This window comes from Zootermopsis nevadensis, unplaced genomic scaffold (genome assembly GCF_977971745.1).
Source record: "Zootermopsis nevadensis isolate Lab colony 2312 unplaced genomic scaffold, Znev_1.0 Znev_ptg000050l, whole genome shotgun sequence".
NCBI lineage: Eukaryota > Metazoa > Arthropoda > Insecta > Blattodea > Termopsidae > Zootermopsis > Zootermopsis nevadensis.
The window spans coordinates 448,907-473,204 of record NW_028259182.1 but is presented as its reverse complement, the minus strand read 5'-3'; the positions used below and the strand labels follow the sequence as shown (position 1 = coordinate 473,204).

At 37.1% G+C, this 24,298-nt stretch overlaps 1 protein-coding gene and 1 long non-coding RNA gene across 11 annotated transcripts; one reads left to right on the top strand and one right to left on the bottom strand.

Annotated features, from left to right (window-relative positions):
• Positions 1–1,796: 1,796 nt before the first annotated feature.
• LOC147871518 (uncharacterized) lies at positions 1,797–3,174 on the bottom strand. Its single transcript, XR_015538742.1, has 3 exons — positions 3,071–3,174; positions 2,535–2,661; positions 1,797–1,909 (listed from the first exon to the last, which is right to left on the bottom strand). It is a non-coding gene; the product is annotated as an uncharacterized LOC147871518 (long non-coding RNA).
• Positions 3,175–4,766: 1,592 nt separating this feature from the next.
• Positions 4,767–23,243, top strand: LOC110837035 (F-box/LRR-repeat protein 20). 10 transcript variants are annotated; one of them, XM_087360876.1, is made up of 12 exons: positions 4,767–5,131; positions 5,720–5,815; positions 6,130–6,197; positions 8,634–8,763; positions 8,901–9,064; positions 9,947–10,104; positions 14,064–14,203; positions 14,801–14,992; positions 16,821–16,922; positions 18,158–18,370; positions 18,540–18,662; positions 19,449–23,243. In XM_087360876.1, the coding sequence occupies exons 1-11, from the start codon at positions 5,102–5,104 to the stop codon at positions 18,630–18,632; spliced, it is 1,386 nt and encodes a 461-aa protein (XP_087217002.1). In that variant the 5' UTR covers positions 4,767–5,101; the 3' UTR covers positions 18,633–18,662; positions 19,449–23,243. The 10 variants fall into 10 exon arrangements, with proteins under 10 accessions (XP_087217002.1, XP_021934474.1, XP_021934473.1 ...); XM_022078782.2 differs by having other exon boundaries at positions 18,540–23,243; XM_022078781.2 differs by lacking the exon at positions 18,540–18,662 and having other exon boundaries at positions 4,771–5,131.
• The last annotated feature ends 1,055 nt before the right edge of the window (positions 23,244–24,298 follow it).

Genomic DNA, 24,298 nt, shown 5'->3' with positions numbered 1-24,298 from the left:
ATCACTGGATCAACCATGTTAAATCTGTCAATATTATCAATATTCGAAAGACTGTGAAAGTCAGTTATGAGCAAATCTGAAGATGGAGCAGTATGTTCCTCTGACATGCTGGCAACCACTTACAAGACTACACAGCATCGCAACCCAGGAGACTACAATCAACAAGTGAGGGAAAGTTAATATTTTTATATCTGCCATGTTTTTCAGTTCTGCCATCACTTTTTAAGTAAACAAAAACTGGCTTTACATTCTGATTTGTCATCATTTTAGTACAGACAGTTTTCAATCCTACCATTACTCGTGAGGTAAACTAAGAGTGTCTTAATTTTTTTTATCTCTGCTGTTATATGTAACACTAGTGTTAATGATGGTTTACTGTATACATCTTAAGTTTGAAGATTGTAGTTATAGTATAACAATTCATTTGATGGCTAGTGTCCAGTGACACTATGGTATGGTCTGTTGTGTGAACTTTCCTGGCCCATGCCATCATCAGGAAAACATAGAATCCAGCCTTGAGGAGGGATAATCTGTAATGCAGATTCCTTTACTTTCCATGTTCGGTCCCCCCAGGCAAATGCCTGGATAGTACCTTAAATTACGCCATGACCAGTTCCTTCTGCATCCTTTCCAATTCATTATAATCCTCTCATTTGACACTACATAGTCTGAGCTACTGAAAAGTGTTGTTAAATAAAAAAGTATAGATGAGCTGTCTGTACCATTATTCAGTCTGACTGCATATAACAAGGCAAGTTCTCTTGCCTGCTGAGAAAGCTCTCCATTGCAATGCCTGTATGGAATGTCTGTCAAATAATTCAAGTATTTTCTTATATTCTTACTGGATGTGCATTTTGTAAAGACTTGTATGGGTATATCCAGAGCAAACTTGAAATTCTGCTCACTGGGTGTTCCTATAAAAAATTCAGACTCTTACTCTGCTCAGAGTAGCAGAGACCAGGATAATCAAAGACATAAGTCACAACACATAACACTTCATAAATCTGAACAAGCAATTTCCCCATCAGTCCTTTAGTACTGTATTCTTTTTATTATATGCATATGTGTTTCAGCTCTAATGAGCCACCACCAGTTCACCAGTGCACACATACTGTCGCACAAAATGCATGCTAACAATTGAACTGCTTTGGGGACCTGGTGGTCTTGGGTCGTGAGTTTGTTTCCTGTTTAAATGTGTGTGTGGAAAAGTAAAGTATACCCCTCCATGGTTTTGAGTCAATATTAAATTGCGTCCTGTCTAGTGACCATCATAATCACCCAAACATGGAAATTTATATACTTGCATTTTATTTAATGACACTTTTTCAGTACCTCAGACTATATAGTATTGAATGAGAGGATAGTAAATAATGAATAGGAAAGGATGTGGTTATGGCCTAATTTAAGGTATTATCCTGAAATTTGCTTGGAGGGACTAAGTAAAATCACAAAAGAGTCCAGTCAAGATAGCCAGTCTCCAGGCTGAGATTTGAACCTGTGACCTCCCAAATATGAAGCAGGAGTGCTAACCACTTGACCATGACGTTCGGTAACAACTCATCTAAGATACGAGTGTGTGTTCGTAAATTTCTCAACTGTGGTGCACTGTAATATGCATTTTCTGATGCTGACACAAGGAAGAAGAGCAGCCAGCAGCAGGGACTGGAGAACAGGATAACCTACAGCTCACCAGGATGACATGATTAGGAAATTTTCCATACCCACAGTGCCAGAAATTAACCAATCACCTAGGCCACACACACCTCAGGACTATAAAATGCAATTGAAATAATACATTAAAGAAAAATAGATTTTTATTAAATACAAATTTGTCATTGTTTCTCTACATTATTCTTGTTTTTGATTTTCTCTTCCTCTTTACATGAATGACACCAGTCCTTGTTCAGAGCTGAAAGAGATTAAAATCATAATGAACACTTATGGCACTTTTAGACAATATTAGCCGTCATAGTTTAATCGGTTAATCTACACACACACAATAATTCAATTTATTTTCATTTGTAAAGAAGCAGACTCCTTATATTGCTTCTAACTTGAAAATATATTTTGTTAAAAATACTTTGTACATTAGAAGTTTTTTCTGTTTCATGACATAAGACAAATTTTATTGTCTCCTATATAATACTGCTTTGTTATGTGATTGATTGGAAAAAAAAACCTGAATCAGAATTTCCTGGCTAAATGGCATAATTATCATATTTCATACCTCTAATGTAGGCAGTAAAACTGACATTTTAATTTGTAAATAGTATGGACCGCTGTTCTTAAGTTCTGTTGAGCGGGATGATGAGCCTTCAGTATGGCACTTCATTAAGCAAACAAGCTTAACAAATGTCATTGTTGGTCTTATAAATTGTTATGCTATGTGGAGTTGTAGGTGGATACCAAAATTTTGGAGAAACATACTACCTCCAATTTTGGCCCTTAAGATGGTGGCAGTGTAGACAACTAAGAGTGAGCACAACTTAACGTGTAAAGTGACAATATCTAATTCATGCCAGAATATACAGTACCTTCCAGCATCTCCAAATTATCTGCTAGTGTTTCAAGGTCTTTGCGAACAAACTGCAGCATCTCTAAACAGTGGCCCATATCAACCGTCATTTGTTTTAGGGTTTCAAACTCTGCTACCAGGTTCTCCTAGAATACCATAAAAGTGTTGATCTTGGTCTTCAAGGTTGTAACACCATGTTCACTTGTGGGTAGATACCATGTTCAACTGCAGATTGTAGGTAGTATGTCCCTTCAACTACACCTATAGCGTCGACACTGCAATACAGTCTAGAAGGCGAACATGACACCTTCACCACCCTCACAAATCACAGTATAACAGTAATTATAAGTCAATAGTTTGACTTTTACATGTAAATATAGGAAAGTTAAATTTCGCATGCAAAACAAATATAATAATAATATGTATTAAAATTGTTGGACATAACCTCAAGTACCGTCATCCTCATTGTCCTACCAAAGCACTGGATATAATTCATGTGGAGTTATACATGTACAAAGTGGAATGTGAATGTATAAGATAAATTATGTCATCTACCTTTGTTTTAGCGTTTCTCATTTTAATGTTATTATTTTAGTCATACACTTCACCCGCCTAAAACCCTCATCTGCCATTGATGAAGGTCTGGATGTATAGTCGAGTGAGAGAGGGGGGGGGGCTATTTTGCGACATCTATCCGCAGCGCATCAGAGTTAACTAGAATAAAGTACGCACTAATCATAACAGATGTCTAATGTATAAATTCGGGGTGAGAACCATGTCGAATATTTGGTTTTAAACAACGTATCGGCAAACATTGCATTGAACTCCGGAAAACCTACGGACAAAAACCACAACAGCTATCTGACTAACTCTCTGGTAGCAGAAGCCGCAGATCTAACACCACCGAACATGATCCTGAGCCAACTCCATCTATTTACCATCCTTCTTGCCCGTTCCCCAAGATCTATCTTGATATTATCCTCATATCTCCTTCTTGGTCTGCCCAGTGGGAGCTTTCTAAAAGGATTTCCCACAGAAATTCTGTAATCACACCCGCTCCATGCTACACGTTAAACCCATCGTAGCCTTCTAGATTTCACTATCCTTATTATGCTAGGTGTTCTATACAATTCACGCAGCTCCTCGTTATGTGATATTCTAAATTCCCCACTTATTTCACTTTTCCTTGGTCCAAGTATCTACTTGAATACCTTGTTTTCTAACACTTGCAATCTGCGTTCTTCCTTCAGGGTAAGAGATTACGTTTCACAACCATACAAAACAACAGGCAACATTATTGTTTATGTATCCTGATCTGACGTCTGACGATTTTAATAGAATTTAGCCGGTGACGACTCTAAACTCATGCTTTGCAACCTCTAACAATCGGTCCAACTTGAAAGTTGCTTGTTCGAGAGGTTGAATGATGATTTTACCCATGATGCTCAGTGTATGCACGTCCTTTCCTGAACACACTAACCTAACGTAACCTTAACTATCCACCTGTAATATCCGTCGAAACGTATTAAAAACCAGAGAATGGCGGGACGAATTTTTGTGGAATCTGTTACAAACGTTTCACAGTTTATAAGGTTTAAAGTACCATAACTGTAAACTTGCCTGTTGTTTTTATGGTTATGGAAATTGGTCTGTTATACTAAATTGAAGACATAGATTGACAATGTTTGAGAACACGATGTTTTAGAAAATATTTAGATGCAAGAGGGATTACGTGACAGGATACTTGAGAAGGTTAATAATGGAAAAGCAGTAACGCTGTCCCACTACACACCATGTAGGTCCTTTTGGGGGGAATGGAGGTATATCTCCTACTCATTCTTGACCTCGGCACTAGATGGGGGTGAGTAATCAACATCATGCCACGGCCGCGTTTTACACCCGGGAAGGGACCCCAGTACCCATTGGATAGGAGGCTGGGTGGGCCCCACAGCCGGTCTGGACACAGAGGCTAGAGGAAAAATCCTCTGCTCATAATGGAACATTTCATAATTCATACTTTTCACCAAACATTAGAGCAATCAAATTATAGGTAATGAGGTGGGAAGGTAATATAGCATGCGTGGTAGGATGGTTGTATGGATGATGATTAAATTCTATTATCTCTGACTTATTTCCTGCAGTCATTGATCGCATGGTGTACATCGACCTCGTGCGTGACGTAAACACAAGTCACTGTAGGAGGGATTTGTTTTTGTTTGGGATGAATCCACCAATCCTGATGTAGCATGATGAGACGATCTTATTTATTGGTTCGAAGTGTGTTTGTTACCTTCTCACTGTCACCAGGGCACCTTATTAAACGAGGTACGCAATCACAACTACTTTCGTGAGCAATTCAAGTTACACATCCATGTATTAACCCGCGTTGGATGTCAAGAATGGACCAGTTTTACGCAAAATCGCCAAAATGTGTGTGGATGAGAAGTGCGTGTGCATCGTCCAATCAGAGACTCGTTTAGATGTGTAGAGCCTCGGAAAATATTTAGTCTGGTATTTGGATTCTTTGTTGACCTTCGGTTTTAGTAGGAATATTTCTAAACAAAGGAAGTACCACGAATTACCATCATGATACACACCAACAGAAATAAACTGGAGGTAAGATGGTATTAAAATCCATGGTCATTAATTATTATATTAGAACTATGTGGAGAATAAATGTGCTGCTTCTACTCGATCGACATCCGCCATTCCCAGGGCCGAGTAAACAGCTGATTTTGAGACGAAGGTAGGCCTGTGCCAAGGTTGCCTCGTCGTTGAACGTAGTGGCCTATCGAACGTTCATTTTCAGTTAAAATGATAACAGTTAGCTACTTTTAAAGGTCTAGATTGTCAGTTACTCTTAAGTAGTGTTGCAGCTTCGAAAAGGTAACGCTAAAATTACGATTATGTAGTTTTGTGCTGGACGTGCCGTGTCCTTGATGGTCCATGTTCTCGCCTCCTTTGTTGTGACACATGGGGCAATTGCCTTTTCGAATTATTTCTAACTGAATTGATGTGACGATAGTTATAATTTTTTAAAAAATAATTATGCACACACAAAATGGAAGTATTTGTATCAAACTCGTAAATTTTTGTGTGAGATTTTACTTTTCCTTCAGTTTAATGTTTCACAATTGGATTTGATATTTTAAATCTTTATTAGTCCTGTGTTTTTTGTTTTTTGTTTTATTTGTTTTTGCGCAGGCTGCGGTGAGACCTTGGTGGGTGCCATCTGTTGGCCGCAACAAGAAAGAGCGATCTAATTTCTCAGTGTGCACTATGAAGCAAAGCTACATGCAGGTACAAACAACTCTGTCTGTCGCTAACACTTCTTGCTTTGTAACAACCCATCTGCCCACTTTTCTGTTTGCAATGTGTGTGATGACGTCGAACTGTAGGCTGACACTGTGTTACAATTGTCCACCTAGAATGAAGGTAGATTTATCCATATTTTTGAAGCTGCAACATTGCTTGTATTTATTGGTGGGAAAATGGTACATTCTACTTTTGTGAAGTGCCTGCAATTTGACAGGAGGGTAAGTAGCAGTGAGAACAGACTGGTGCTTGAGCCATGTGCCAGAAGCAATGCAGAACTGTATTATTCTTGTTCACAGCTTGCCAGAGTCTTTTCGGATGATGATGCCCAGATCAACAAGAAGTTGCCAAAAGAATTGCTGCTTAGGTGAGTTAGTTTACTTGGACATCAGTTTAATGAACTGCATTTGCTAACATGAATGCATCATATTCTGAAGCTGTGGTGTTGAAATTCGAGACTAACTGTTGTTTCAGCTCCACTTAGTGCTATGAAGCCAGGGTTTGACAATTGTAAATAAGATTTTTTGAGGTTTTGTCATATCCTTTATAAGAACTGGTAGAGTGCTTTAGATTATGACTGCTCTCTTCCTATGTCACATGTTGGAATTCATCTCTCTCCAACATTTCCATTAGTCTGGGCAAAGAAGTATGGAATGTTTTGATCCGAATGCCCTTTATGTGATATAAAAATATTTTTACTTTCATACCAGTAATGTTAGCTAAAAGTAGAATCAACAACAATAGTGCAAAGAATATGAGCACATGACATGTTTAATGGAAGTGATTGGTGCATGGTGTGACATTTATTGTTGTTATTATTACTGTCATTATCATTGTCATTGTCATTGATGTATCTTTGCAATTCAGTTATGAATAAGTCACTTTTCTGTTGCTCATGTGGATCATTGTGATGGTTACTGTAGTTCTTGAAATATCTTTTTCTTGTTTGCACATACTTTTATAAAGTTTTGGAGATGGACAAACCTAAAACACATGGGTGATGTTGGTGTTTAGACACAGCTAAGTAGGACATTACAGTGATGGACATTGTCCAAAATAGTTATCATGTTTTATGAATGTAAAGTTTTGCATTTTATTTCCATAAAGATTCTCTTCTGGCTTTCTATATCAATCACTAGCAGAAGAATGACATGTTATTCCCCTGTGTCTATCAAGAGTTAATCCTGTCAGGACAGTTTGTTGTAAGATTGGGGATGATAAATAACAGATTCAGAGTCTGAAGACTAAGAAAAAAGAAATCTAAGAAACCTTTGTAAAGATCTACAGACGTATTAATTTACATAGACAATGCAACATAATCTAGATCTATGCCATACATATTTCTGGTTTAATTATAACCATATTAGAGCTATTGGTTTGTGTATGGAAACTTTGAAAGATGTGTCTTAATGTGTGATATCAGTTCTTCATTTCAAGAATTTAAAAAGGTTTGAATCAACATAGAGAGGTCAGATTTTAAATCCATGTTTCATGTAACATCAGTATAATTAATACAGATTATACTGTCAGATTTGACTCAGCATCTTTGAGAATGTTTTTCAGATTAAATATGTGAAGAAGAAATAAAGAAATGTACTTTTATTTTTAAGAAATGTTGAAAAACAATTGTAATTGTCTGCTTAAGTTGAAGTGACATTGGAGAGTAAGTGCAACTTTGAATGTTTACTCCTTCAAAATTTATTTAATTTGTGCCTAACAATGATGTAAGAAGGGGAGGGTGTTAAAATGTTTGGAGCTTTGAAAAAGTAATAATTTCCAAATGTGCTAGCAGTAGTCAGTATTTCGCTTATGTTTTCTTCAGTATTACTGCACATTTGCATTCAGAATGTGTGGACTTGGTGATATTGAAATTAATTGCATGAATTTTATTCATAAAGAAATTAAGTAAGAACAGGCTAAATTCAAGGAATGCTTGGTACCAGTCCAGGCTATATCATATTTTTGTGTATTATTAATATGGCTTTATTTTGGTGTCTTACTTTAATGACTCTGAATCAGCTTAATTATTTAGCATAAAATGAGATATGGTAAGTATGAACTTTGTGAATTGTGAGGGATATGAAGGAAATTTCTGTGACCGCATTTTACCTGTTGCTAGGTGAGTTATTCTGAGGACACTTGTACAAATTTGTAGTTTATTTAACTATGCATTTCCAGTAGCTCAGACTATATAATAGGATGATAATGATGAATCAGAAAGGATGTAGAAGGAAGCATTCATGGCCTAATTTAAGGTACTATATTGGCATTTGCTTGGAGGGACTGAGGAAAACCATGAAATCCTCAGCCAGTTTCCAGACCGAGGTTTGAACCCGGGATCTCCCGCATACGAACCAGGAGTACTAACCACGCGACCATGACATTCAGTGACAGATACAATTATGAAGGGTTTGAGTATAACTATGAAACATCCAGTCTCTTTATGTTCTTCCCAAATGCAAGGTGAGTGTTTTGTTTCCTTTCCTTGCTGATTTCTTAGCTTTCATCCTTCCTTTGCACTACCTGGATATTGTGAACTGTGATAATCAATCATTACTGTCAGATGGACATGTGTATTGTATGCTCCTTATGGATAAAAATATTTCCAGTTGTACACTGTTTTGAAATTCCAATGAGATTGAATTTTCTGAGTACATCATGCCCGTTTTAAGATTAAATCATGGTGTATACTTTAGTGGGAGGCCTAGATAAATTGCTGAATCATGTCTGAATAGCTAACTACAAGTTTTCATGCAATTTTAAAGTAATATATTGTCATTCTGAAACAGTGCATTTCTTGCAGGATATTTTCATACCTAGACGTTGTATCATTGTGTCGATGTGCACAAGTCTCCAAGGCCTGGAATGTTCTTGCACTTGATGGCAGTAATTGGCAGCGGATAGACCTTTTTGACTTTCAAACTGATGTTGAGGTATGAAGACAAAGAAACTGTGTTGAATTGGTGGCAGTAACATATTTATTTTATTCTAGAAATAAATATTTAAGACCAAGGCTTTATATGGGTCTTTGGTACAAGAGTAAGATTTGCAAAATTTGCACCTTCCATAGGGTCCAGTCATTGAAAACATTTCTCGTCGATGTGGAGGGTTTCTGCGCAAGTTGAGTCTGCGTGGCTGTCAATCCATAGCTGATGGTTCCATGAAGACGTTTGCTCAGTTGTGTAGCAATGTGGAGGACCTAAACCTCAATGGCTGTAAGAAGATCACAGACAGGTCTCTGTTTTTGATACAGCATTTAATATGTATTGTTTAGAAAGATGCATTTAATTAACTACACTTTCAGCACCTCTGGAGAAGTTGAGAAATGGGCTGCGAAACATAATGATTAGCCAACTGACTCCATGGTGTGGGTATTTTGAGAAGTTGAGTTACTAAGCAGATGGAATTGAAAATTTCATCACTGTTTCTGAGTCTTCTCATCAAAATATTGTGTTTATTTTTCATTTGACTTCATCACTATGCGATGTACAAATTATGCAGCTAATGAACATTTCTCTGTTAATTTGTTACTTCTCCTACGTCAACATTTTTTCTTTAATTAGAAACAACTAATATTTGCTCCTTGTTTATAGTAGTAGTGAAGCGTGTAGCTCAGCTGTGCCATAGCTCAGGCTGGCTTGTCACTGCATACACCCTTCTTCATGGCCACGTCAGTTCACATGTGATTGATTTGTAGTGGACAAAGTGGCACTGGGTTGGGTTTTTCTTTGAGCTCTTCAGTTTTCCTTTGTCAGTATCATATCACTGCTGTACCACATTCTCTCATGTTTCTTCTGAAGGGTGAACATAGGGCCCAGTACCATGGAAGCTCAATCTCACTCTGCACAACAGTTAAAAAAAAGCTGTAGCTAGACCAACACCTGTATAGCTACAAGAGAAGTATAGTGGGTGAATAAGATTATGATTGCTATAATTCTTTCTTTATTTTTTATTAAGTATAATTTTAAAGGGTTAATTTAGCTTTAGGTGAGTGTGATATTTACCTTCTTTTACATTTGATCCATTGGTGAAATTGAAGCTACAATTTTTGTAAATACTCTTTGAGTTTGCATCAGAATATTGAGAATAATTGTACTCCTGATTTTTCATGTGCAGTACCTGTCAATCGCTGAGCCGCCACTGCCCTAAGCTGCAGCGCCTTGACCTTGGCTCCTGTTCAGCCATCTCTGATCTCTCGCTCAATGCCCTTGCTGATGGCTGTCCTTCTCTTACCCACATAAACATATCTTGGTGTGACCACATTACAGAAAATGGTGAGTCATTTGTAGGTAGTGTTGTTAGTGCTTAACTAGCTCTCTGGTAGAAGAACTTAAAGGTTCAACAGTCTTTCAAGTGGTAAATTTGCATGAGGTTCCTCGAGAAGATTGCCATTCATATCTTGTCTCTCCCTCCAGTGTACATATGCTTCCCATCATAGTTTCTTAAATACCACTGTCCCAACAATACTAATTGACTGCTGTCACTACCCTGATAATAGAGGACCTGTATGGATCATGAAGTTCCTTACTGAGTTTTTAGGTTCTCAGAGTATGAAGATGACTGTCTGCTGGGTCTTTGAGCCGTGAGGCTGGTGGAAGTGCACTATGTGATGACTGCCATGTTGATGGATGCAACAAGCACCTCTGTAACATCAGTAAACTTCTCCCACACTACACTGTGCAACAACCCAAAAGACAAGCGTCTTCTTAAAGTTCCTTTTCATGTAATGTATTAAACTACCCACTTCATCCTACTTAGATTCAGATATCTTTTGGAACATTTTATCTTCAGAGGACCTTGCTTAACAACCATACAAAACTGAATGCTCATTTTGGAAAGCAAATGTTATGTTAACAGTTGTTACTGAATAATAAAATTTGTGGGCTGTAAATGCAGAGAAATGTAATTTTCTGTATCATAGTGTTAGGCTGTAGCCTCTATGTCAGTGTTTTCAGCTAAAGTGCTGAGAGTACTGATGACGAAGGTCCATCTTAACATTATCCTCCCACCTATGCATAGGTCTTCCCAGTGGCCACCTCCCTTCAGGCCTCTCAACCAAACTGGCCTTCCCTCCCCTATGCATGCTCCATGTCCTGCCCACCCCATCATCCTTGATTTAATCACCCTACCAGTATCAGGTGAAGAGTACAGGCCGTGAAGTTTATCATTATGCAATTTTTTCAATGATCCGTCTCCCTCCCTTTTAGATCCAAATATCTTCCTCAACACTCTGTTCTCAAAGACCCTCAATCTATATTCCTCCCTCAAAGTGAGAAACCATGTTTTGCACCCATACAGCACAGCGTGAAAATTTATACTTTTGTGGTGTATTTTTTTTTAATGTGAGATGCAAGGGCAAAAGATTTCTCTACATTTAATCTGCTCTTGATTTTATCATGAATGCCATTCTCACTTGTTAATGTCATCCCCAAGTACTTGAATTTTGCCACATTTTCAAAAAATTCATTAGCTATCCTTATGTTGTGGTTCTGTCCTGAATTCTGATGCTGAGACATGATCATGTACTTTGTCTTTTATGCATTTAGTTCTTGACCAAAATCCCTACTAGCCCTTAAGAGTGTTTCTGTGTTCACTTTTATAGTATTTATATTATCTCCCAACAGATTAATGTCATCAGCTGATGTGTCCCATTCAATTCCAAACCACCCTGATTTTCTTAAACTTTCCTGAAGGTATATCGTAAGGCACAAATTTTGCTAGAGGTTCCATTTAAACACATTTTAATTAGCCTAACTGGCTTCTTAGGTACATCAAATTCAAGTGAAATACAGTGTATACACAAAAGAATGGTGCGGTTTCAAAAGTTAATAAAAAATTTATTTCTCACCTTACACGGGCACAACATACACCGTCAGCGACGGCAACTGTCCAAGTTTCTCATGCGTTAATTACAATCCTTCAGTGTGTGCACCCTGGGTCACACGACATACATCCACACAGTAATCAAACTCATCCCATCCAGCGCTGTGGAAAAACACAATTGAGAAGCACTCGTACATTCCTGTGAAAATGGGGGGGAGCTCCGTCCAGTTGTAGAATGTAATCGTCATAATTTGTATTCAGTTGGGGTAACAACCAGCTTTCCAACATGTCCAAAAATGAGTTGCCAGTCACAGTTGCACCATTCTTTTGTGTATACCGTGTATTGTAAAGGGCTTCTCTGTTAACTGAGTCATAGGCTTTCTTGAAGTCTGTAAAAAGTCGATGGACTGTCCCATTATACTCCCACCTTTTCTCTAGTATCTGGCGAATGTAGAAAATTTGATCAGTTGTACGTCTATTATAATCGAACCCACACTGATGATCCCCAATAATTTAATTAGCATATGGAGCCAACCTTGCCAGAAGAATGCTGGATAAAATTTCATAGGCAGGTGATAAGAAGGAGATATCTTGATAATTATTACAATCACCCTTCTTAAGTATTGGTACATTAATAGGTACGCCACGGTGTTCTAGCGGTTAGAATGCTGGCCTTGTAATCCTGGCGTCTCGGGTTCGATTCCCGGCGGTGCCCGAATTTATAACTTGTGTTGGACAAGGCCATTTTCACCTTGGTGTGGTGTGGGGGGCTTGTGTGTCCCGATAACCCCGAGAGCTATGCCGGCGGTAGCTTTGCTACCGGTAGGGCCTCTCAAGCCGGACAGGTCAAGGGTAGGGACCAGACTAAGAGAAATACCCTGGTCCTCCAGGTTGGGGGTTGGATCGTAGGGCCGACACCCCTACATCTGTAAAAATGATATTTGTTGAGAAGCCTCTAAAAAAGAGAGGAGGCTAGGGCTCGATTTTGGGCTGTTACGCCATAGTAGTAGTAGTAGTAGTAGTTGGGCAAGGCCGTGGTCTAGGCAACACAGAGTTTTCCTCCCGTGACTTCCCTGGTTTCTCTGTGGCATCGCAACAATTACTCCATTCACACACAGAAGAAGGTAATGGCAAACCACTTTTGCATCATCTGCCAACAACGTATATGATCAGGTCCCAGTCCGAGAGAAGGGTGGAAGGATCTTGTTCATATGGATCTGTCGTCAGACAGAACACTAAATAAAATATAAAATACATTAATAGATTTCTTCCACTGCTATGGCATTTCCTCCTTATTCCTTATTGAGCAAACAAGTTCGTGTATTTTGGAACACAACATTTCACCTCCTGCTTTAATTAATGTGGCCGGAATCTGGTCAGTACCCAGGGATTTATGCTTTTTCAGCTTCTCAGTAGCAGTTTTGTTTCTCTGCCCATATACACTATTTATCTGAAACTGTTATTTTTAACCTATTTCTGTCAATGAAGTAATGCCTGAAGTGCATGAAGAAGTTTAAAAGGCTTTGAAGAGTGCAACGCAGCAGGTCACACATGGTACCATCGAGAAATGTTATAACCGAGCGTAGAACGCTGTAGAAGTGTGTAGGTACTGACAAACAGTATTATGAAAGTAACTGGAAGTATCACCAGATTCTTGCCCTGGAATTTTTTGAAGCCACCATGTGTATTACAACATTCTTTTATCCTGAAAATTAGGAAAACTGCTTTTCCACGTAACTTTTCTATAAGAATTTCCAAGATTGTAAAAATCAATCACTAATTTTTTGACATGGGAAGAAAACAATGCTTTGATTAAATACTTACTCTCTTTTCCAAGGAAACTGAATTAAAATGGCATTATTATAGACTGCTTATGACTCAAGTAATCACGTGTCCCATTTTTGGTATCAGCAGTGCTGCCCTTAGTGAGATTGTTTATCTTATCAGATATTGTATGCTCAACACTTAAGCACCACCTAGTTAGGTGCATTTGCATCCCTTTTGAGCACCTATTAAAATTGTTTTGTCTATCTGTCTGTGCTTATGTAACAAATTAGGAAGGTCTGAACAGATTTTAATTAAATTTGATATTGGTGAGTTTTGGTAAAATTTGCATACCTAATTCTGGTGAAAATCGTGCAATAATAATGAGCATATTGCATGAATTTTTGCATGTGTTTCTACACTCCAAAGTGACTGGGTGGTGAATTAACCAGCCTTTCATAAAGATCGGGGAATTCTGACATGCAGAATCCCTAGCAAGAAAATTCCCTGTTTATTAACAGATTTCAAATTCTGGTAAATGTACCATAATTGTTATGCCATGTGTACATTTGGACTTGCTTTAGTTTTCCATCAGATTCAAAGTCTGTTTCAACATTTGTAGGAATATGCTGCTTGCTGATTCCAGGTGCAGAGGCTCTGTCTCATGGGTGTCCGAAGCTCAAGTCGTTCATAGCCACAGGTTGTCTTCAGATTAATGACAAGGCAGTGAGCTGTTTAGCTCACCACTGTCACTTCCTAGAAGTCATCAACTTGCATGGATGCACGGTGAATTCCTTTGTTCTTGTTGCTGTGTCTAACCAGGTTCCTGTACAAAATATGCAATAAAGCCTGCCAATAAGAATAAAAGACCAGCTACTAACAAAAGCTGATAAAAAATTAATATTTTTGTAATTTTATCTATATTAAAGGTTTAGAAGTGCACAGATTTTAAAGAAAACATGACTTTGTGAAAATTTACACCACAGGATTTGTATAATTGTAAACTCAAAGTCAATGTGAGATAACTGACAATATTTATTATTAATTCTGAATTTAAAAAGAATGCATATTTCAAGTATGGATTATACCTTTCCAGTCTTGTTTATTTAAGTTACCTATTGTTTTTATTTTAGTTTCAGATATCTTGAAATACTTTTAATATAATATTTACAGGTTCATATATCCATGATAGTTTTTGATATTTTTTATACCACTGACATACTCCTTTAAGGTTGATCTAATATTTTATGTGGCTATTGTACCTGGGTGGAAGATTGAACCTACCCTAAGAAATAAAAACAACTTCTTTTATTTATTGAGATGTGTGTTTTTGTTCTAATTTGTATGCCTTTTTTGAAGTCTTGTATATAATATGTGTTGCAGGATATCCAGGATGAAGCAGTACAGCAGCTTGCTGAGAACTGTTCACGTTTACACTATCTATGTTTATCAGGCTGTTCTCACTTGACTGACACATCACTCATTGTCCTTGCACAGCAGTGCCACATGCTGAGCACCATTGAGGTGGCTGGCTGTTCACAGTTTACAGACACAGGCTTCCAAGCGCTTGCCAGGGTGAGTTCAAGATATTTGGGCAAATGTTGATTGTAATAGAAGTAATATTTGCCTGTCTTATAATATTCTGCAAGGTACCTCAGCCTCGGGGTTTGCAGTGGCTGCGCTGTCTGAGGCATGGGCCTTCTGCCGCTTGGTCGCTGGGACTGTGGGTTCGAATCCCACTCAATCCATGGATGTTTGTCCGCATCTTTCTGTGTTGTGCTGTTCTGTGTACAGGTAGAGGCCTTGCAACGGGCCTATCCCTCGTCCGAGGAGTCCTACCAAATGTCCATAGATCAAGCCAGCGAAAAGTTGGGACCCGCAGTGCTCAGGCATTTGAAGAACGGGTCGTTCCCAGTATCCCTGTACCCCAGCCTCTCTTTTCTCAGTGGTCAATTTTAACCCTTTTGAGCGGGGATTTAAATTCCGCGCTGCTTGGCGAGGAGTGGTGGCCATTTAAATTTTGCTCTAAAACACTTTATTTATCATAACGTTTGAACTATATAACATATAATGATCAATTCTTCACTGAAACCCTCTTAAAAGATGGTTTTATAATTTCAGCGTATAATATGAACATCCTGTGTGTGAGGAATGGTAGTAGTCGATTAGACGTTGAGTGTTGTATGTAAGTTATTGAAACGTCAGCAAAACTCAACACTACCCAAATACATAGATTTTATCCTTTTCTAGCGGTTCCTGCACATGACGCAATGTCTTTGAGGCATTGAATTTCTTTCCTGTGTCAATAATACGCGGGAGTAAATATGTCTGTGCCAGCTGATATTCTGACAGCGAACTGAAGGCCACATATATGCATCATACTTAGCAGTTATAACCGTCTCTTTCTAAGAACTCTTCTGATTATAGACTTCTGAGTATAGGGGTGCTAAAATTGTTGATATTTGAAGACACAGATAAACATAACGGTATATCTATATATATATATTATGGAGCCCCTTGACCGTTTCAGATAATTTTTTTTCCTCTCTACTTCGCTGGAGCAGTTATCGTGTCATATGAGACTGAGAGAATGAGTTATCTTACCTCTACAAACAAACAGCTCAGTGTTCTTTGGAAGATTGTGTAACCTCTTAGGTCATGCAGTTATTCACAGACTAGCCTTTAGAGATCCAAGAATGCGACGTTGCCAATACATGATCAGAAAGAGCATTTTTTCCACACCAGATCAACTACAAACATCATATATCAGTCGTTATTATTTCCATAATTATGGGCTTTTGAAATTAGGCTTAACGGCAGACCGGGAATTTAAATGCCAGGACGATCCTGGACGTCGTCCGCCCGGGACAGGTTAAGAATTAAATATTACATTTTTAGTTACATTCATCCTGCACAGGCTTGTTTTCTCCCCACATTTTCACAACGATCCATTTTATATCCACAGTACTTTTTTCTGGTGGAAATTTCACTGTATAATTGTTTTCTATTTGTCTATCACCATGTGTAAGCTTCACAAATACTGTATTTTCTTTGTGCTACCAGTTTCTAGTTTCTTTAGTATATCAGTTAATAATTAATTTAATCTAAAATCATGATCATACACATTTCATAAAAATGATTAAATCTGCATGGCGCCAAATTCTCTTGCTTTCATGAGGTCTCATGATTATGCTACATAATTTTTTCAACTTCTTTTTAATAGGCCCAATTTCTGTAAATGTTTTATGTTAGTGTGTTTATAGGTACATCAGCTATTCTGACTATTAGTGCAATAATTTCGTAAAATATAGCTGTTCAGGTGATTAACATACAAAATCACATGTCTAGGCTCATTCCAGTTGCTGCACTAGCAGCTCTGACTGTCACTGACTTGCAATTACAGAGTTGTCGGTTACTAGAGAAGATGGATCTGGAAGAGTGTGTGCTGATAACAGATGCAACTCTAATCCACCTGGCAATGGGATGCCCTCGTCTGGAGAAATTGGTTAGTCATCACATTTTTATTTGGTGTCACTTCCTATGTTGTTCCTAGAACTACGTTGAAACAAGTTTTCACACATTACACTCTTCAGGTTTTTACAAAGTTATCTGTTAGGTTACTTAAACACTATATAATGGATATGTGTATGTATCCCTTTGATAACTCTCCGAGACCACTTACAGGAACTTGTGTTGCCATTACAGGAGTCTGTGTGGTTAGATTTCAGTTTAAAAGTAAATTTTAGTAGTACTTGGGGGTGTTTTTTCAACTACCTATAAATCTGGAGAAAATATCTTCAGATTTTATGAGAAAAGGACATTTTAATAGGTCTTAGTAAAACAAAAGTGTATGGTCACATAACCAGAGCATTCTATTCACAGGCTGCAGACTTACATTCATTAAGAGAAGAAATGTTCCTGTCATTCAGTGAACCAGTTATCTTCTGCTTATTTATTACAGGATATTTGCTTAGTATTTCAGTGATATAATGAGATGCTTTTGCTAAAATTAGGTATCTGATCCATTTCTGATATCCTTAATTTCTATTTTGTCATGACATTTGATATTATACTTTTTAATTATGTTGCATAAAATTGTAACTTCAGTTTTCATGGATAGGCCATATCGAATTTTGATAGTTCTCCAACATTTTGGGAATCATTGTAGTTGCTATCTTCAGGGTTAAGATGGCAACCTGTCCCTGAAAACCACAGTTACTCATTGAGTTCCAGTTGCATAAATTTATGGACAAGAATCCTCAATCTGTATTCTTCCCTTAGAGAAGGGGTTTTCAACATTTTAAGACCTGAAGCCACAGTCATCCTTACAGTTTGTATCCCACTGAGTTATAAGCGAGGTAAGTTTATTAAAAATTTATGGCATGGCAATTTGTTTACTGTTATAAACACATTTACATTTTCTTAGATTTATTTAACAGACTTATTGATTTGTTATTTTTATTAATTATTCAATTCAAACTGAGTATTCAACTTCAGCAGCAACTTCTTTGTTGTACAGAGTGATGCAGGCTACTTGTGGCTTATGGGTCATGAGTTTAGAACCCCTTCCCTTGTGTGAGAGAATAAGGTTTCACATCCATTTATGTAATATTAAATGTTAAAAAGAAACCCAACTTAAAATGTGATATTATCACTTCATTGAACCTGAACGTAATGGTTATTTGTGTATCAGGATTTACTGCAAGTCAACAGATAATACTGTTACCTTTCATGTCACAGAGTCTGTCCCATTGTGAGCTCATTACGGATGAGGGTATTCGCCACCTGGGGACATCCCCTTGTGCAGCTGAGAATTTGACAGTTCTAGAGCTGGACAACTGTCCCCTAATCACTGATGCTTCCTTGGAGCACCTCATTTCATGCCATAATCTTCAGCGCATTGAGCTGTACGACTGCCAGCTTATCACACGTGCTGGAATACGGCGACTCAGGGTATGCTTTGTGTTGCTACACTATAATTTAAGACTTTTATTATGTACTTGGAGAATGAAGTGTTTGTGTTAAGAAAGAAGAAATCTGTATTGCCAGCAATTCAGGAATTATGAGTTGCATGCTGGGAATATTGTGTTCAACCATATGAATGTCTTTTCTCTGGAACTAGCTGAACATCGTGGCTGAGTGGTTAACACTCCTGCTTTGTATTCAAGAGGTCCTGGGTTCAAGTCTCAGTCTGGAGACTGGCTATCCTGGCTGAGGATTTTGTGGTTTTTCTCAGTCCCTCCAGGTACATGCCACAATGGTATCTTTAATTAGGCCATGACTCTTTCCTTCCATATCATTTCTTATTCATTAATGATCCTATTGTTATTGCTATATTGTCTGAGCTGCTGGTAGCGTCATTAAATAAGCCACAAATAGATAAATAACATCTCTGAAACAGCTGAATAAATTTAATGAAGTTAGTAATGAGTTCTACATCAAAAGCATCAGTAAAATTTTATTTGGTCTGTGTCAGACCAGTATAACTTCTACTTTTCTTGAAGCTAAGTTTGATATTTATTGATTTTCTCAAAAGTAGCCCATTATAGAAATTACTGGTAAGTGACATAAAATATAGATCCCATTATAATGTTCTATAACTTTCATTTGAAATATTTTTCAGTGTGATCAATATTTAACAAAATATAATTTCTAATTCTCTGCAGCATGATTAACTTTTCAAATATAGATTTTTATCTGCAGTAAATGAACATAAGGTCAGTACATTCAGTATTCACAGTGGTAAATAATGCCTTTGTTAAAATATGCACTCAATTGGAATATGTCTCACTTTTACATCATGATGCATCTCAAGTCTCACACTCTATGGCCAGCATATAAAATTGTGTGCATGAATGTAGAATGATTTTGAAACTTCTTTGGCAGCATTTTTGTTACACAGGAATGACTCACAATGTTAATCCCACAGACCAAATTCCTGTGAGGTGTCAGTTCTCTCAGATCTTACTTTTTAATGTTCATTTTATGTCATGTCAGTCACTAAATCAGTTAATGATGTCTTGGCCAGCAGAATCACCTGCCTAACATCAAGGTGCATGCATACTTTGCTCCTGTGACACCCCCACCCACTGCTGGTGGGTCCAGGCAACGCTACTGCCGCTGCTGTGTCATCTTGTGAACTAGTTGTTCCTAACACATCGCACAACAGGACCAAAGTGTTAATGTGCAGAACATTTCTGCAAACAACTGAAAACTTTATTTAGGTTTGGGCCTGATGCCCACTCTTTGCACTGAGTAATTAATTAAGAGTGACATAAGATAGTAGATCTGATTTTACAGAAGATCTGCTCATTATGTGATCTGGGCAGTGTGCACACCAAACTAGACTGAGCTTGTATGGCCAGAATTCCTTTCCCCCCCATGATATAATTGTTTTATGTTATATGTGTTTGATGAGTGTGCTTACCACTCCATTCTGTTGCATATAGACTAGTGCAAGCTCAACACCCTACATGATGAAAGAGAAAAATGTGGTAATTTAAGAAGCGAATGTCTTAGGAATGTATGAACAAAGAAGAGAGGATCAGGATTATAATGTGGCTGGATCCATTACTTTATTTCAATTTTTTCATATTTAAAACTATTACAAGTGCCAGATAATGTTTTGTGTCTTCTCATACTGATGATATGATAATAGACCACAAGTGATGAGTAGTAAGGAAAGGCTGAAAGATTTGAAAACTATGTGCCCCATTTGAGGTTTCCAGATGTGCGTTTGTTAGCTTCCTGGCTGTCTTTTAGTCTGTTTGCTCCTCATTGTGAATTTTAAATGTCTGTGTGCCTTATGCCCCCTATTGTGGGAAATATTCCTATACATTTTAGTTCTTTTTTTATTGTTATCCTCATTATTTTTCCCAAGAATAACCAGCTTGTGTTTTTAGTGTTTGAAAGTAAATACCAGTACCTTACAGTATGAGGAAGCAAACAGCACTTATGTATCAGAGTTTCTCATAAAAAGAATCACAGTATATCGGTCTCATTGTGAATTTTTTGAGCTGCAGCAACAGCAGCTCTTGAGTATAAGATTTATTAATATCTTGGATGGCTCTTCCTCACAGGTCCTATTCTATCTGTTTCATGCGTAAACCTGGATCACATGTCCAATTTAACACAAAACATTACTTTACTGGTGGGTGGGTAAAAAGTGCTAAAGCCAGTGTTTATATAAGATACAATGGCTTCTAATAGGTTTTTATCTGTTTTAGTTTTGCTTCTAAAAATGTCCTTTAGGGTTTATGTGCCAAAACTTAAGATCTTCTCTATATAGCACATGTTAAGATGAAGCAGTCTTAATCCTTGGTAGTTATTTATTTAGTGATCAGTTATTTAATAATGGTGTTTCAGCTGCACAGATTATACAGTGCCTCATGAGAGGGTAAAACTCTGGAAGGAGGTGGCTATGCCCCATTTCTGTGTACTATTCCAGAATTTACCTGTGGAGACTGAGGAAGATCATGACAATTCCTCTGTGAGGATAGCCAGTAACCCAGCCAAGATTTAAAAACTGGGTACCTCCTGAATGCATGTGTATAGCACTGCTGCTACATCTGCTTGCTTGGTTTGTCTGTGAAGGAATTAAGACTATAAATAAAACTGATGTGGAATATGAGGAAGCTTTAAATGTCATTCAGCCACAAATGTGGTCTTGAATGAAAGGCAAAGGGAACATTGATTTCAATGTTGATAGCCTTATTTAAATTTTTGGTGAGAAAATATAGTTACTAGAAGGAACATGAGTTATAAGGAGTGTTCAGAAATGGTTGGGACTCACCTGGAATATAGGCTAAGTAATGATGAAAGCTTCACAATCACATGTCAACAGGCATGTATAATTTTGTATATGTCACATATTTTTGTGAAACTGCTGTTACCCAGTTATTATGTATAATTTTCCATTATTACTTCATCTCATTTCAGAATTTGTTCTGGAAGTATTCAACTGTTCAACGCTATACATTTTCTATAATGTTGTACAATAATATACTCAAGAGTTGTGTTCATGGCTGTGTTTACTAGTGTGTACTGCATTGTATCTTTTACACATTTCTTATGACACACAAAATTAATGCACCACATTGGGACCAGAATAGCATATCCATAATTTTGTTACTTTTCAGGATAGAAGAAAAATTTTGTTGTTTATTTTTCATTGTAACTTATTACATGAGTCACTTTCAATGGCACTGAGGTTTAGGCACATTCACACCCCTACAATGTGCCTGTTAAAAGAAAAGCAAAGAAAATCCTGTGCTGTTGCTGGAACCACTGCACCACCAAGGCCTTCATGCCTTTTTCTGACCCAAATCTATGACTATTAGTGCTTTCTTGGGAGATGCCAAACACATGGTATCACATGAACGGCTGTACTCGTTAGCATTGCTGCAAACCAGTTTCATTTCAGCTACCCACCTATCTCAGTTGATTGTTTTGCATCATACTTTTTCATTTTTTGTCATATTATGCTTATGAGCACCATGTTATGTTTTCATCAGTTTAGTGTCAAAAAGTAACATCAAGGATGGTTTTCATTTTATTCAAATTTTATGATGCTGTAGTATACTATACTGTGATATGAAACAGTGAAGAAAATGGTTCCTTGTAACTTGCCAAAGATGATTTCATCTCTGCATTCAAAATTTGAACTTGCATTGAGATTTGTTCCAAAAAATGAATTTATTACTCATCTCTAACTATTTATGTGGCAGCACCCAGGTATAAGAGAGGCTAAAGAAGTATTGTTTATAAAGGTACATGTGTTGGAGACCAGTCAGCTGAGGTATGGGGAGGAAGAGAAAGTGATAGCATATAAGGTGTTTTTCTCACCCCTTGCCCCTACCATCTGCGACATAGCTGTGGCTTGCAGATATTTTGCAACCAGTATACTTGTGGGGGTAACTTGTGCGCCTCAAGCAGGCTTCTTGTTGGGTGTACACAAGTGTCTCAAGAACATTTGTTACGTGTCTTGGCATTGATAGTATCAGTTTGTATTATCAGACACAAGCGTAAAATAGTGTGTGGCACTTGTAATAGTCCCTTTACCCATACTCAACAACTTCTTCCTGTTAGTGATAAAACTGCTAAGAAAGTTTTTAGGAATAAACAAAAACAAATTTTGCCTCAATAAGCCTGTGATATAATAACTTAATAGACAGTAAAAGGAACATAATTATTATAATAAAAAATTATTGCATTTAAAATTATTTTAAAAATAGTTTTAAAAACTGCATGCCAATGTAGATGGTATTTTTGTTCTGCTAAAAGAGTGCATTGAGCTTTATTAAGCCAACTGCAGTGCAAAGACAAAATAGAAAAATCATTTAGTTTTACAAATGCATTGCTTGACTGTGTTCCATTATTATTATCATCATTATTACTGTTGTCTCTTGGGTGTTTTTACAGCCAAAACAAGTATGATTCACACAGATGTGATTCAGGTAGATATTTTAAGCAACTGTTGCATTGTCTTATTATCTCTATTAATGAAATGTAGGTGTGTGATAAGAGGACTAGTGTCTTCCAAGGACACACTGACATTTGTCCAAGGAAGTGACATTAGTGTTGTTTGTATGACTTTAAGACTGAGACATGTTATTTAAAAAAGTGTATTTTGTACTGCAGACAAGTATTGATGTTAAGGGAAGATTTTATATATTATAGAAATGCTTTCATGGATGGAGAAGAAATTTGTGCTATTGATGTTTGAGTTTACTTTCCTGTGTGAGCAATGTTTAGAGCATTAATTCTCTGTTATGCTAATGTCATTTAAATCTGTTTTGTTAATAAAAACTTAAAATGTTTCTAATCACTTACAGATATTATTGTGCCATATAAAATTGTTGCAGATAAGCAGGCTCTGCTTCTTCATAACTTAAAGTTTATAAGAAATTAATCCTATCTAAAATGGGAACTTAAACAGAAACCTGCCTTTATTAGAAAATATGTCTAGTCCAGAGAATATAGAATGAAAACTAATATAAATTCACTTGTATTAATTGAACACTGTTAAACACAAACAGAAAGGGAAAACAGATATGAACGAACATGTGCAACTGTTGGGTATGTACAGAATACCATTGTTAAATGTAGCTGAGAAAGGGGGGGGGGGGGGATGAAATACTGAAAATTTGCACTGCTCGGTAGCAATGTGCTGTACATATTTAACATATGTTTCTTGTAATTTTGATTATAAATCCCGTACTGTGCAATATTTTTATCTAGAAGTGCCATTTGTGTGAACAAGAAAAAATGTTATGGTCTCATGGGATTCTATTGTAAGCAGGTTTTGCAGTACAATTATGATTTTCTTTTAATTTTTTGATATGCCACTGCCATTGGCCATGATCCTCAGCTCTCTCTAAGATCCACCAGATTTGATTAACAGAAAAAATGCACTTCTTTCATGATTCATGAAAAATTCCTTTTCTGAATAAAAAGAGTTTTGAAAACTCTTTTATCAGATCTTTGTTAATATTTAGGTTCTATGCAAAATTAAAATTGAAATGAAAGAGACACATGAAATGACCCAGAAGAAGATGGTTCAATGAGTTACTACGAGAGGGAAGAGCTGGCTGACTGATGACCTTTCAATCATCGACCATCTTATTAAAATGGAAACAAAGGCAGAGGGAGAAGACATGGAAGTTTTAACTTCATAGATTAATCAAGAGATGGCATATATCGGTGAAGGGAAATATATGTGACGTATTTTAAGATATCAATATAAACAGAATTTTCGGTTGTACTGATCGATATTTTGGATTGCAGTAAAATGATTACTTTGCTAAGATGTAGTAATGTGTACTGGAGTTCGGGTGTTTTTAAATGTTAGAAGGTGGCTGTCTTCTGGGTTGTTGCACCTTG